The 14,985-nt window shown below is 41.9% G+C and overlaps 1 protein-coding gene across 1 annotated transcript; it reads right to left on the bottom strand.

Annotated features, from left to right (window-relative positions):
• Positions 1-8,808: 8,808 nt before the first annotated feature.
• On the bottom strand, positions 8,809-13,026 carry zglp1 (zinc finger GATA like protein 1). Its single transcript, XM_053857306.1, has 5 exons — positions 12,901-13,026; positions 10,803-11,872; positions 10,628-10,737; positions 9,836-9,929; positions 8,809-9,258 (listed from the first exon to the last, which is right to left on the bottom strand). Exons 2-5 carry the CDS (start codon positions 11,837-11,839, stop codon positions 9,126-9,128), a joined length of 1,374 nt encoding a protein of 457 aa, XP_053713281.1. The 5' UTR covers positions 11,840-11,872; positions 12,901-13,026; the 3' UTR covers positions 8,809-9,125.
• Between the last annotated feature and the right edge of the window lie 1,959 nt (positions 13,027-14,985).

The raw sequence follows: 14,985 nt of genomic DNA, 5'->3' as shown, positions 1-14,985 counted from the left end.
AGCACTGCCACCTACTGGTTGAAAATTGCAAGTGCGCTCCAACCATACACCCGTTTTTAGTATTTAACTTTAGTTTTTAAATATGGTGTGATTGCTTTCTTAAAATCTAAATATTAAAGCCGCTTTCGGTTGCATGAAGTGTTTCCTTTACTTCCACCCCATGGTTTTAATGTTGAGACTGGTTATGCTATTTAGCAACCTCGAGCTATTCCAAGGGCACTGTGTGACCCGGAGGACTACCATGGGTTCAGTACACTGGAAACACTGGACGATAAATGACATCCTCTCAAATACTTGTCTCATTGCTGAGTTTTCACAATAATTGCCAATGGTGTAACAAAAACAGGAATCACAAAATCAAACACAATATGATGGTTATTACATTTTATTTTCCATGGCCTGTGGACTACTCCCTGGGTCTCTGTGGCCCTGCGGGTGACCCCAGTACTTGTGCGACATTAAGATGACGTCCGATTCCAATTCTCTTACATTTAAAACAGCACATACTCCTAAATGCTTCCACAGTTATCTTGCTGTTGTGCTGGCGTCTGTATTGTAGTTTCTTTACTATTTTCACAAACCCGTTTGAGTTCTAGTAAAAACATTTTTTTAAGACGTGTTTGTCCAGTTGGTTGGCATATGTACTGCATTATCTCAGTGAAGAGTTCCTGCAAAGTTCAGTTGTCTCCCGGAGTGTATTTGTGTGTAGGCCTATAAACTCAGACTCAGGCTCGCGCCAAATCCATAAAAGCAAACCAGGTAAATATGTTGTTTTATGTTGCTGTATTGTAATTTCTCTCAAATAAAAAGAGCTGTTTTTACCAAAAAGGGCCTCAGTTGGATCCCATTTATCCTACAGTAATTGTTTGCTATAATAATCAGTGTCTTTTTATCCATCCTGCTTGGAGTCACATTCTCCTGAGCAGCATCATGGAAACAAAACCGTTGAGGAATGGGCACCACTGCAATGTTGCAATGGAAGACGCATAAATAGAAATTAAAATATCCAGGAATCATTGAAATAGAAGTCTCAAAGTTGAATGTCTCCCGTTAAAGAAGATATCGGGGCAACCAGCAAAAGCTATGGATAATAATGTTGGGACTTAAACAAATTAACTTAGATTGATAAATTGCATAGAGAAATAATTACCACAAATAACAGATTCATCTTGTATTAACTTTCTTTCACAGGGGAAAGGTTTCAATGCAATATGATGTCATAAGAAAAACATCCATGACGAAGAAGATTAAATGAGATTGTACTGATGGATGGAAAATTCAAGTTTAGTAAACTACAGAATAGAAGCACAAAAATGCTTATCGTTCTCAAATAGGTCTCAAATATTAAAATGAGATTAATAGGAATTAATTAATTATAAATTCACAATATAGGTTTTCTTGTTCAGCCCCACCCCTACTGGACTCATATGGTTGAAATCAAATTAAAAACTAAGGAAAACTTGGAAATTGGCTGAAAGGTTGAAGAACATTTGCCCCTCGAGAAGAAACCCGAGACCCTCTCCTGTGTTGTGAGTTGGCGGTTTATTTAACCACAGAGAAGCCTGATGCGACAACGCGCTGTGAAGGCTGAACAAGGACACTGATGTCTGACTCAGTTTAAAGAACAACTAATGTACTGGTTTGACTGTATAAATTATTTTCGACCCTATTGAACACACCAGTATGTGCCTGGACAAAACTGATCTCTGATTTAAAATTAGAAAATGTGCCCACACACCATTTCACACATGAGAGTATGTGCTGTTCATGTGCACACACACAACACATGTTAAATTAAGATCATAACCAGCTTACTTAAATCTGGCACAACATCTCTTATCTGACGCAAAGCAGACAGAGTCTCAGCCAGGGCTCGGTCTAGTACGGAGGTGGGAATGGTGTGCTGGAAGCGGAGTCAAGCTCACTGTGATGTAACAGTGGGCTTTGGTCTTCTATTGCTTACAGCATCATGGCGAGCAGGACTTCAACATCTGAGACATATGCATGAGTCAGGAAAGTTAGTTTACATGCCCATGAAACTATTTTTTTCTATTGAAGAATTCTATTTTTGGCCCCTTGTGTGATGGAGTTTGACACCCATGCTATTGGGGGATTCTAAAGTGACGTGGCAACCCTACACGTACTTCAGGTCACAACAGAAGCGTAGTCTGGACCAGGGTGGTGTCGAGCTTGACTCAATGACTTCTGACTCCACGGCGTCATCCCGCTCAGCTGAGCCAGAACACGCTGCTGACATGACAAATCCACTTTTAACTCTGCCTTTCCTCCCTCCTTTATCTTATTACTCAAAGTTGGCCCTTCTCAAAAACCCAAACTCTTCCCAGATGTTTGTTTCTGCTGATTCAGGCTTGGTGTCTGCAGCTGGTGAAGGAAACAAGTGTTTGATCCAAAAATAATGAAAGGATTATCAGGCCAGGACTCATTAATGATCTCTGGCTCGGCTCCACAGCACCTGTCAGGTCAGCCTTTTTTTACGAGAGCTCAACACAGGAGGAGATGCGGAGCAGAGGAGAAGCGGTTTGGAGGGAGGAGAAGCAGGGAAATGGGAGGAGGAGAGGAAAGAGGGATACTTGTGATGTTTATGGGCTTCAGGGTGGCACAAAATACCACAGCATGTTGTTTATTTCAGCTGCGCAATGTTCCCTTTAAGAGCTTTCGCACTCAAGTCGACGTTCATTTTAAATGGTGGCCAGTTGTTTTTGTTCGGAGTCGGATTTCATTGAATTAAGAGCATAAATGTTTTATTTGCGGAAAACCTTGCTGGGAGCTAGAAGCAACGTAATTAGCTTTACATCACATTTGTTTTACCAGGTTTCTACCAGGTGGCTGCAAGGAGGGATGAGAGGCGCGGGACACCCTGGAAAGCTCAACAGGCCATGACATTCAGACAACACGGACGATTTCAGGTCACCACCTGCCCAGAGGGCGGCTCACGGGAATTTGGGGAAAACTACATACAGCAAGGAATAAAGTGCATGGGACTCAAACCCACAACCATGTTGCTGTAGGGCCGTATTTAACTACCTTCAGTTGGGTCCAGCTCCAGAGATACAGGAACCGGATTGTCGACAGCGACTTGCTTTTATTGACCTTGAGGAAATTGATTCCGATAAGTTATTGATGGCGCAGAGGTTGTGTTAAAACTGAGGTCACCCATCCGAACTACAGAGCAGGGTCTTAAGAGAGAGCTCATTAGGGTTGGTTGTCAAAATGTTTATAGCCGACACTTCCTTTGTTTATCCGGGCTGCATCCCTCCGACAATAAGGCTTAAGTGCTCCTCATTAGTGATGAGGCAACAGGGCAACAAACAGACTGTCCAACAGGTGAGCGCTGACTTGGACCGCTCGTGCTGTTTAGAAAACAAGCCTGTTACCTTGGATTTAGTTAAAGAACGTGAGCATGAGATGTTTGCACGACAGCTTTGATGCCTCGGTGTCGGTCAAGTTCACTGTGTTGAATCAGGTCCTTTTTTTCAGGTTTTCTAACCAAGAACAAGATGAACACACTAAAGTTCTTTGTGATATACTGTATAGTAACCTTTAAGTTTATAATAACACAAAAGCAATGCACACTTTTCATATATTATAATTCAAGTTCTATTCAGTTCAAAAAATGTTGGATTGAATCACATGGATATACCTCAACTAGACTTCTCATACTGATGTGATCCACTTTGCCCCCATAAATACATGTCATCCTATGATAGACGGCTCCTTTATTATATATTTGACTGGCTTTAAATGACCACAAACCATAACAAAATATTACGGTTTGCAGTGTATGTCTTCACATGCTGAATGGAAATAAACTCCACCAGTCTGCCAGGAAAAGCAAGCCGCTTCAAGAGGGGATTATTGAGGCGGAAGGTGGTCATTTCCAGGCGGCAGAAGACCTGTTCTGTACCACATCACACTTCAGACATCGCAGCAGATGTTACATCTCAGCTGGGATTTCCTCCCAACATTACCGGTGATATAAACACACTCACAGATTAAGAGTCACAGTCAGACAGTAGTTCACGGTGGTGTTTCTGTGACTCAAAAAGTGAAGTGTGGTAAAACCAGATATCAATTCTTTATTTCTTGGTTTAATCTTGTAGAAGTTTTTCAGTCCGAATGATCAGAAAAGCAAATTCATTTTCTTGCACTAATAGATACAAGTCTGTGAAATGCGCGTATTGTACATTCAACCACAAAGTACAATACGCACATCTGAATTTTTTTTTTGCTTAATTTTTAATGTGGCTGACTTAAATTCATATGATCCATGGTCTCTTTCCTAAACTGTATGACTAGGTGCTCTCCAGCAGCTTCAACCAGAGAATGTGAAAAATCCACAAATAAATAAATCATTGGCTGGTAAATGAAAAAGCCTCAGAATCTGTGAGCTAAATGAAATTATTTTAAACCTTTAATTGTGCAGAAAAGAAGTTTTCCATTTTTGTGTTGTATGTTTTACACTTCTGAATGGAAGTACTACAATTCTGTCCTCATGTTTAAATGTAAGATATAACATTTAGCAAATGATTGTTTACAGATAAGAAAAGAAAGATTTGTGTTTGGGGCCTTCGGTTTCATTTGAAAGCACGTTGTCAAATATGGCTGTTTAAATAGGTCTGAACATCCTTGCATTAATGTGTGTGTTTTCCCTCCGCACAAATCCTGTGATGTGAGACAATGAGCTGCTGCAGAAACTGATCACTCTCAATGTATTTAAATGCGTTCACAGCAGATCATATTTCATCGTTCTGTGTTGAAAAGAAACCATGTTATTGTCTAAACCTAGAATAAAATGCCTAGTAACTTTTGCACTATTATTATATTTTTACTATTACACAATAATTGTTGTGATTAAGTCACAAGCTTATACAAAACGTGGATAGAAAGTTTGATTTTCTTATTTTAACTGCAGTAGATGATTCTGTCATATCCTGAACTGTCTGGATGTCTAATAGCACAAAACTAATAATCAAATTCAGAAGAAAGCCAATTTTAGGTAAAATGTCAGTATAGTGTAATATATCACATCGGGCATAATCTGAAGTTTCAGTTAACATACCTAATTTGAGTTGCTACACATTTTAGATTATGATTATAAACAAAACAATGCATAGGAAATGCTATTAAACAATATTCAAACATAGTATTGAATAATAAGATTTGGCAGTGAATTATTTCCACTCATTTACAGGAAATGTTTGTTTTTGCGCTTATAGAAATTAAATGATCATTTAAGAGTTCAAAGTGTTTTTCCATCTTTAACGTGGTAATATTGTCTACATTCTAATCATATGCTGAGAAATGTGATCTTCACATCTTCCTTTTGCCTGTTTAATTAAATCAACAGCAACATTTTTTTTTTATAATTATTCATCAACATCCCATTGCTTTACTTAAAAATATTAATATTATGAATATATGATTATGCATCAGAATTAAAGACATAGTTGTTGTAATTCACAGTCAAAACCTGTTGTCCTGGAATCTCAGATTTCCCTTGTACTGTTAGGCAGCAGTTGAACAAACCAAACCTCTGTAGGGCTGCAAATATTGCTTTCTGCTTTTTTATGCTTTCTGCAAATAGGAAGAATGTTTTCCACTTGTATATATATATATATATATATATATATATATATATATATATATATATATAGTCACTCGACAATTCAGCAACAACAGGAGACAATTTGAAGAGCCAAAGGGAATTGTTGGGAAATACAGTCGTAAATCAAATGTTTCATTATTTGCCGATCGATTTTCAAAAACTGATCATAAGAACTTCAATTTGTTGACGACGATGATATAGTTTCGTACATCGTTTAATGGTTATAAGTAGATATCAACTTGTGATCTGTTAAGCTAAACTGCACGACTGAAAAGTCACCAGAGCTAAATGAAGTAAAGCGTGAAAATGGTCGCTTTTATTTGTGATTGAAACATGGGAAGTCTCAAACAATTCCAGTAAAAGAGGGGGGGACCAGGAATCTGGGGATGACGGCGTGGAAGGAGAGCGGTGGGATGAAGGGCATGTGGGGAGGCACAGAGGGGACCCCCGCATCACCGAAAGATGACGCGTAACTTTTAATGAAGGTGCTCTGTGGTGCCGCCCTAATAACGTCCAGGTCACGGTACAAGTCCGGTCCAGCTGAGGCTCGCTGAGTTCCGGGGAGAGGAAAGCCCGAGACCGGGCGTCGCTCCGGCAGCATCCCGCTGTCCTTCACCATCCTCAGGTGGAAGTGCTGGCGCTTGAACCGCTTCCTTCTCCGGAGAAAGCTGCCGTTTTCGAACATTCCTGCAGACATGGGGTCCAAGGTCCAGTAGTTGCCCTTCCCGGGGTTCCCGGGCTCCCGGGGCGTTTTGATGAAGCAGTCGTTGAGCGACAGATTGTGCCGGATGGAGTTCTGCCACGCAGGGAACTTCTGCCGGTAGTAGACGAAGCGCTGGCTGATGAAGTCGCAGATTTCGCTGAGGGTCAGTCTCTTCTCTGGACTCTGCAGGATCGCCATGGTAATGAGAGCGATGTAGGAGTACGGGGGCTTGAGCGGGACCCCGGTGTGGCCCAACTTGTGCGGGTCAGGTGGCTCTCGCTCGCTCCGGTCCCCTGCACCCTGCGCGTCCTTCAACCTTTGGTCGGCCGCGCCCTGGGTGGGTCCGCCGTCCAGCGTCATGGTCTTAGAGCGAGTCGTGGCCCCAGCAGGGACGCAGACCCTCCTCTCCACATTCATTAACTGCGTGTGTGACCGAACTTCCTTGACTTTTCAGCCCCCGGGCCCCCCCTCCCCGTCCCTCCCACTGCCCTCCGTGGAATAGTAATCCAGTTGGTGGTGACGCCATCATTTCCTGGTACCTGTGAGTCATTCATCAGTTCTTTTTCGATTAGCAAATAGTTCCATTGTTTATTTATTTCCAAGTTGTTTGGAGCCTACGAAAGGTGTGAATGAATCTCTTTTGTCGTTCCAGTCTAACAAACAAAATTGACTATAATCGAATAAGTCGGGGTCAAGTTCACTAAACGTCAAGAGTGTTGTGTCGTTAAGTGTCAAAGTGTTTATGACACATTGACATACATTTTTTTTTCTTTTTCAAATAACCATTTAAAACAAGTTCCCTCATTGTTAAGATAGTAGGTGACTAGTTGACTATTAAAAAAGTTGCAGTTCCAATCAACTTCTTCCAGTTTTGCAGCGCTACTACTCCGATGAATAACTCTCAAATGGACAGCATCCACTTGTCCAAGTCTATTCTTCCTTCACCCACCTTTGCTCCCTGCTGATACCAGGACATCAAACTTGGTGGTCCAGATGCTCTCCTGAGCCGCTTCTTCGTGATTGGCTGCAGATTCTGATGGCGCGTTCACAAGCTCCATGAAAAGCCACACTGTCAAGACAATTAAAGTTTGTTTTTTTTAGGGTAATTTACACACTAACACACACACACAAAAAAAAAATTCACTCACCAAATTCCTGCCGACACATTCACAAGCCAACCAGTAAATTTTGTCAGCTAGTGACCAGCTGACAAAATGTTCTCTCTCCAAGATTCTGTCATCTGGCCCGAGTGTGAAACTGAAATGAGTCGTGCATGGGGCATACCTGGGAGATGCTAGCGACAAGCGAGAGAGGGAAGTCAGGTCTGAGGGTCTTCACACGAGCTGCTGCCCCCACGACCCCACCTCAACAGAATACAACGTAGCAGTGGTGCCAAGCCCAGTCATGCATGAGGCCAAAATTTTACCTGGTTGCTCATAGGTCAACAATTGGACTGAGGTTTTGATCAACTGAATCTATACTACACATTTTTTTCCGACCTTACAAAAAAAAAAAAAAAAAAAAAAAAAGTACTTTGCGGACCGGATTTGGCCCCGATGGATGGAATACTTGTCAATGATTACCACTTCCATGGCCAAGTTATTTCAACATGGTAATCCTTCTTACCTTGCTGAGATTTGAACATCACCTACAGAAGACTCCCTAAAAATCAGAACCCAAAAAGTTGAGCAAATAAATTCATTTTACTTACATTTTTCTATGCTTTTATAGTAAGAGAATGCCATATTTCCAATAAATGCTCACAATTGTGTTTCTATCCATGCAAGAACTTTCAAGTATAAAACAGTACTGAACGGAAAACGGATCTAAACATTTGATATTTCAGACACGTCATAATTATCCAGAGCCTACCAGCCGTTGCAGATTTGAGTCGCAGATTTTCCCCAATATTCCCGACCTCTAACATCAGTTTTTAGTTAAGCTTTAAAAACAGTAGAGGTAAAAAGATAACACTTCCACTTCCAGTGAGGCGTTTGCAGGACATGGTGAGGATGCAAACAACATTTTAGGTGCAGGCAGCACATTGCATGAATGTGAAGTAAAATTTGAGCTGGATTTAAAGGGGACCTCTACAGAGGAGAGCTTGAATGCGCTGTTTATGTTCTTGGCACTCATTTCTGTTCGAGTGCTATATTACAGCGCCCTATCATTGTAGCTGTTTCAAATCAAGATATAATCCATTTTGAAATAATAGCTGCGCGTGAGGCCACCCACTCTGGACAGCATGGTGGGCTGAACAAACTGTGGGAAGTGCCGATAACAAACAGTCATTTCGCATCTACCTAGTGTATCAGCTCTTTATCACCACATTGTTACATGTGTCTTACCTGCAGATACAATAAACAGCCGCACGCGTTTCCCTTTGTGAAACATAATGGATCAAATCCTCATATAGACACACAAAACTGTTTTAATTATCACTGATGCAGTACAAAACTGTGCACCATTAAACAGCAACAAAACAATCGAACCACCAAAAATGAACATGAAACATCTTTAAACAATCATTGTCAAATACAACATGACAGCAGCTGCCACTTAAACCAGACAGAAACAGAGAAAACACAGTACCACATATTATTGTCTGATGAATCAGCTCGAAAGTTCAGCAGGAACTTCCTTCAGTGTGGCTTTAGTTATCAAAGCCACCCGGCTACAGAAATCAGGTATCGTTCATGTTGGAATGTCATTTAAATAATTTAGAAATAAAATTAAATGCAAGAAGTGCAAGAACAGCAAGAACAAGACGTGGACAGGTGAGTCTGCGCGAGGAACCTAATGTTCGCTACGTTTGCTTCCTCCCATAGACCTCACAGAAGTTCCACACTTCAGGCAGCATGAATTAGAGTTGTTCTCTTTCCGAGGAATGTGCCAGCAGTTCCCACAGCGCACTCTGTACTTCTTGTACCTAAGAAACCATTTACAGAGAGACCCTGATCAGGGTGTGTGGGTGTGTGTGTGTGCGGTCTTTGAGTTTGCATCATCGATGAATTTGCACTGCAGTCTTTATTTTGTGCCTGCATTGAAATTCGTATGAGAAGAGTGACTTAAAGCTACGGTAATTCAATATTAAAAAAAGACGCCCCATCATAACACTAATCTGAATTAAATAACATTGGCAATTTAAATAGTGCAAACACTTACATTTGTTCCATTTAAATATTTAATTCCTGCTACTATTTTCACCAGAGAATGAAAATTGTCTTTGGACACAGTTTTACCCATGCTCCATGTGGCAGGTCAAATCATAAACATAGTACAATTCAAGACTGTCTGGAGTAAAATGGTAAAACCCACTAAATATACTCACTAGCACGGCTTTGCTACAGAAATTTCTACTGCATTAAATTAAATGTCTATTCCTGACGAAATGCTCAGTTTAATATTCGTCTTTGACCTCCACTTTTCCTGATTGAAATTGACACAGAGGACTAAAATCCAATAAAAATGAAGCAACTTTTTCTTCTTTCAATAAAAACAGCTACCTTATCCCACAGGCGTTGCAGAGAGGAGTCCCATCGTCGGCATCTCTCCACATTGGAGTCTTTTTGGTGCAGCATGACGCACACACTTTACCACCTTAATAAAACAAAACGAATTTAAAGAGAACTGAAAAACTACACAGGATGAGACTGATGAGAGTCACTTAAGGTTGAGACTGCAACATACACAATTTGGGATCAGACCAATGGCATCTGTGTCACAAATTCGATGAGTTACCCATGTAATGAACCCAAAAGGCACACCACACTGGCTGAATTGGAAATTGTTTAAAAGTCAGTTCAGTTATACTTAGAAATTAGAAAGAAAAAAATGAGAAAGTCTAAAGTTGAGATGAGCTGAAGGGCTTTATCATTGTAGTGATCTCCTGCCCTCTACTGGAGAAAAGAAGCGCTTCAGTTATTGACCTCTCAGTGAAGTGACATCTCTTCTGGTAGACTTGAAATGTCCCACTTATCCTCTTCATTTCCTCCCATCCTTGAATCTCACTTCCTCAGCATCTTCATCTCACTCTGACTCCAGTATTTTGTGCCTCTACTGGACAGCAGTGAGCCCTGCCAAAGCTTGTCTTAAACTCATGTAGTTGAGGTAAAAGCCATGAACGCAAACACAGATGTGTCTATGAGCTCAGTTGTCCTTTGTTTTTCCCTGAATTGCTGGATGCACTACACATGTCAGACGTCAAATATTTAAATAAACTTACAACATGTTTTCCTCTGTGTCATCACCTTGTATAGGCAGGGACCCCACCATTGCTTGTCGGCCTGACTACTTACCTCTGGTGGCGTTTGTCATGTCACTTCCTTCGTCTGAGCTGCTTGTTTTCAGAGTTATGGCTGTCCGAGTCCTTCTCCGTGTCCTGCGAGCACGCCTCAGGAGCTTCTCACTGTCAGGAGTACACCTTCATGGGTCGTATGAAGTCATTGGAAGCGTGTGTGTGTGTCGGCTTGCCTGTATTTTGAAGTGATGAGGAGACGACAGTGTTCCTTGCTTTCATCCAAATGGGCGTCCATCGTGAACGCCACTCCCTGGACATTCGCATCCTGGAGACTCACACTGCGAGTGGGGTTGGACTGTTTTCTTTGAGTTTTGGATCTTCGCGATGACTTGGGAGAACCGTTGCTGGAAGATGGAGGCAGATGGTTCTCTTCTTTAGTAAATCCAGGGGTGAAGGTTTCTTCCTGGGGTCTCCACTGGGACTCCTCCATTGGAAGCGGAGAACATTTTGGCTCAGGGGAGAGTTTGTGACTGTGTGTCACCACTAAGAGCTCTGAAGTGTGGTTTGATGATGAGGATGATGCGTTTGGCGGCAGACTGAACTCAAGAAGGCGCTCAGTCACGTAAACATGGTTGCTGTTGTGGTCCTGAGTTTGTGCAGAGTCTGGCATGTCGGCTGCTTTCTTCATTGAAGGCAAGGTGATACGGGTGGTGTCAGGGATGCTTTCAGTGACAGTACAAACCATCTCACACTTATTGGCTACATCGGAAGACGTCACTTGTTCTGGCTGCGCTGCTGTGAGGAGCTGAATGCCTCCATTCTGAGTACGACTAGACAGGTGATGAGGTTCAAATGTTGATTCCACAGTCTGATCCGTCTTCCGTCTGGGCTTCACTGCTGACTTGGCAAATTTCCTGCCGCACATCTCTCCTCCATCTCTATCATGCATGAGCCTCTCACACTGCAGGTTGATGAGACTCAGAACTTTCCAGGGGCTACTGCATTCAGAACCCTGCTCACCCAAATACGAATCCTCCGAGCCGATCTCGACGGCTTCTTGGCAAGGCATCACACATTCAGGGCACTGTTGACAGCAGCCCTCGCGAATATCAACCTCCATCTTTGGGACAGTTAAGCTGCCTGTGGTGGATTTGTTGAGCCACGTGGAGTGAAAGTTTGAGTCGAGAAAGTTGTCATGGCCCGGAAGCTGCAAGTTGGAAACCTCCTGGAAAAGGTAGAAGAGCGAAGACTTGGAGGGGTCTTGTTCCATGTTTCTCAGGGAGAAAACCGGGCGTACACAGCACTAGAAACCAGAAACAAGAGCATTTCAGGTATTCGTCATTGTGATGGTGAATCCAAGTCGATTGCTTGCACAAATAACCCTAATCCTAACCCTGGTGGAAAAGACCACCCCACTGTTTACACCACTGACAATCACAGACGCATCATAGAATAACACACAAAACCACATTGTTTGTTTTCCTGACTGAATGGGTTAAAGCTGGATCCTGTGGGACCACAATCTTAACCACTTAGCTGTCATATAAACCATCAAATTCAAAGCTTCACTGAAGGAATTCATAAAAGTAGTTACACTACAGTGTGTGTGTCTATTGAAGGAGTCTTCAGTATCTTAGAATACATGTCCTTTTTGGAAGAAAAACAAATACATTTGACAAAACATGGGAAATTATATGCCTTTGCACATCTTAACTGCAAAGAACTCAAGCTTTAGAACTAACTTCAAAATATACTGCATTATATAGCAGTTGTTAGATGTATTTTTTTTTCTTTTTAATAACAATAACTGTCTGTGTTTTTGTTTTTATCTTCACAGAGCTCTCATGACAGTAAAATCTCCTTTTTGCTCCACTTTGAAAAAAAACCCAACCAAAAACAGTGTTGAGGTGGTTTCAAAATATTACTGGACCTTCGAAATAAAACTCTAAATGAGGTCTGGGTAAAAAAAATAAAAAATACAAAACTAGCACTTACCACACTTAATTCAGAGGAGCGTATGGTTGTTTAGTTCCAAAACAATAATGCAGCAAACTTTCGTCTTCAAGTTAATTTCGGTCGCGAGCATAGTCCATGCTACTTGCTCGAGATCAAAGATGCCGACGATCGGCGAAATAGCCAAATCCATTGATGTTAGAGTCAGTACACTTGTTTAAATGCACATTAGCTAGTGGGTCGCACTGGATCGCAGTAAAAGCGATCATGCTACCTCACAAGACACTCGTTCTCCTCAGTACTTTCGTTTAGCTTTACATTCTCCTGAAGTGTGATCTAAATCACTTCTGATGTCTCCGCTTCTGATCGTCTTCTTACCTCCGATCTGAACACGTATTCGGTTACTTGTGGTTCTGACGTATTTTGGGCCCGTACGAGCCTCACAGGTGTTTGTGGTTGGCTAATTTGGTAGCGACCAGTTTCGCGCCGTATACTGTTCTTGAAGAGTAGTGACGGGTCCCGCATCACCGATGCGCCGACGCACGCGCCGAGCAATCGCCGCGCTTTAAGACAGTCACGTGACCCATGATGGACCAATGTCGACACGGCAAAAACGCGCCTAACTGTGTTTATAAGGAAGCGCATGCCGTGTCAACAGGATAGTTTGTCGTAGATTTTCGACTTGTCTTGTTACATTGTAATTCAAATGAATTTCAAGGTGACTCTTAGTTCACTAATCACAATAAACAACATCTCTGCATCAAAACGTTTGAAAAACATTGTTTTAAGTAAAACATTGTAAAAACAACAAGTCCACAACCATCCTCATTCACAACTTTGATTTTCACATTATGATACATTACATGGATAGATATGGAAGGAGACAATATGAATGCAAAAGCTTAAATGACATTATTTATATTATTATACACTTGGTCATCAAATCAGTGTCAAGTCAAGCTGTCAACTAGGTGGCCTGCAGGGATTTTTAATGGCCAGCAGGTGTCAGTAACACAGTATCAACACAGTGTGTCATTGTGTCGAAATGCTTTATGATGCCTCATTTACCCATAAATATTGTACAGATGTGAAGTTGTGCATGTTACATATTAACACAATAACCGTTGTACACTGTTGACAAGAATGGGATTCAAGATGGCACCTGAAAAGTCTGAATGGAGTCCATGTTTATTTTATTAAAAAAAAAACAAAAACATTAACAACAAGACAATATATTATATTCTGTCAGAGCAGTTGCTCTTTTTGAAGCCCACTGATGCAGTGGGCTGAACCTGCCTGAAGCATGGAGATGCTTTTGTCAGCACGCTGAGCTGATGTTCTCGGGACCACCACCAGAGAAGTACACCTTCAGTTCTTTCTTCAATAGATAGGAGAGAGGAGACGTGATGTCGACAACACATGGACGCTCATGCCAGATGAAGCTAGACGGTTGGAGACATACTACGAGAAGTACACGGCTCACCCAAATCCAACCCTGTGTGTGCCAGGTTCAAGTTCCATGAGAAGATGCAAGGGGGTCATGAGTCAGTCGAACAGTTTGTTACAGACTTGAATAAATGAAAACAATGTAAAGTGCAAAGGAGCAAAGCTATAATGCCACTGTACATACCGTAAGCAAGAAACTACACAGATCAGAGACACCTCACAGAGAGTGATAAGACCGAAAGACAACAGTGCAGCTCACAGGACAGGCAGCTATTGTGCTGGACAACACCACACAAAAGATATATGCCCAGCATAGGGTAAACAATGCAGGAAAAACAGGATTATTTTTACGTAGACCTTGTTGATATTAGTGCTCCACCAGTGCCAGCTACGAAAGCATGCTGAGACCTGAACTTGATCGCAATCATAATGGCTGTACAGGATGAGAAAAAAGTGACTGACACTAGGTCACACAGCACAAGTGGAGACTATACAGATGTATTCAAGGGCCTCGGAGAGTTTCCATGGGAATGCAAATTTCATGTTGACCCGAAGATCACACCCTTGGTGTGGCTGCTGCGTGGAATACCGACTGCATTCTGAAGCCGACTGAAAACTGAGCTAGAAAATATGGAGAAGAATGGCATAATCTGCAAAGTTACAGAGCACCCCAAGCAAAACTTGCTGGAATGGCGTTCTTCAATGTTCTCGATGCCTGATCTGGACATTGGTCCATAAAGCTAAGCCACATTTAACACTGTGTGCGGCAGGTACCTTTTCCTCAGATTGCAATTTGGCATAATATCTGCCCAAGACGAGTTTCAGCGGCGTGTGGGTGAAACATATGTGGGTCTCGTGGCTGCCATCGTTGATGACTTACTTGTGTTTGGGAGTAACCATAGAGCTGTGCTTCAATGCTCCAAAGAGAGACGTATCAACCTGACAAATGCCACAAATGTGAGTCTGAGGTGAGTTTCCTTGGTCACATTCTGTCTCACGAAGGACTCAAACCTGACC

The sequence above is a fragment of the Synchiropus splendidus genome, chromosome 2 (assembly GCF_027744825.2).
Source record: "Synchiropus splendidus isolate RoL2022-P1 chromosome 2, RoL_Sspl_1.0, whole genome shotgun sequence".
In the NCBI taxonomy this organism is placed as follows: Eukaryota; Metazoa; Chordata; class Actinopteri; order Syngnathiformes; family Callionymidae; genus Synchiropus; species Synchiropus splendidus.
Note: the sequence above shows the minus strand (reverse complement) of the source record. Positions and strands in the feature narration are given on the sequence as shown.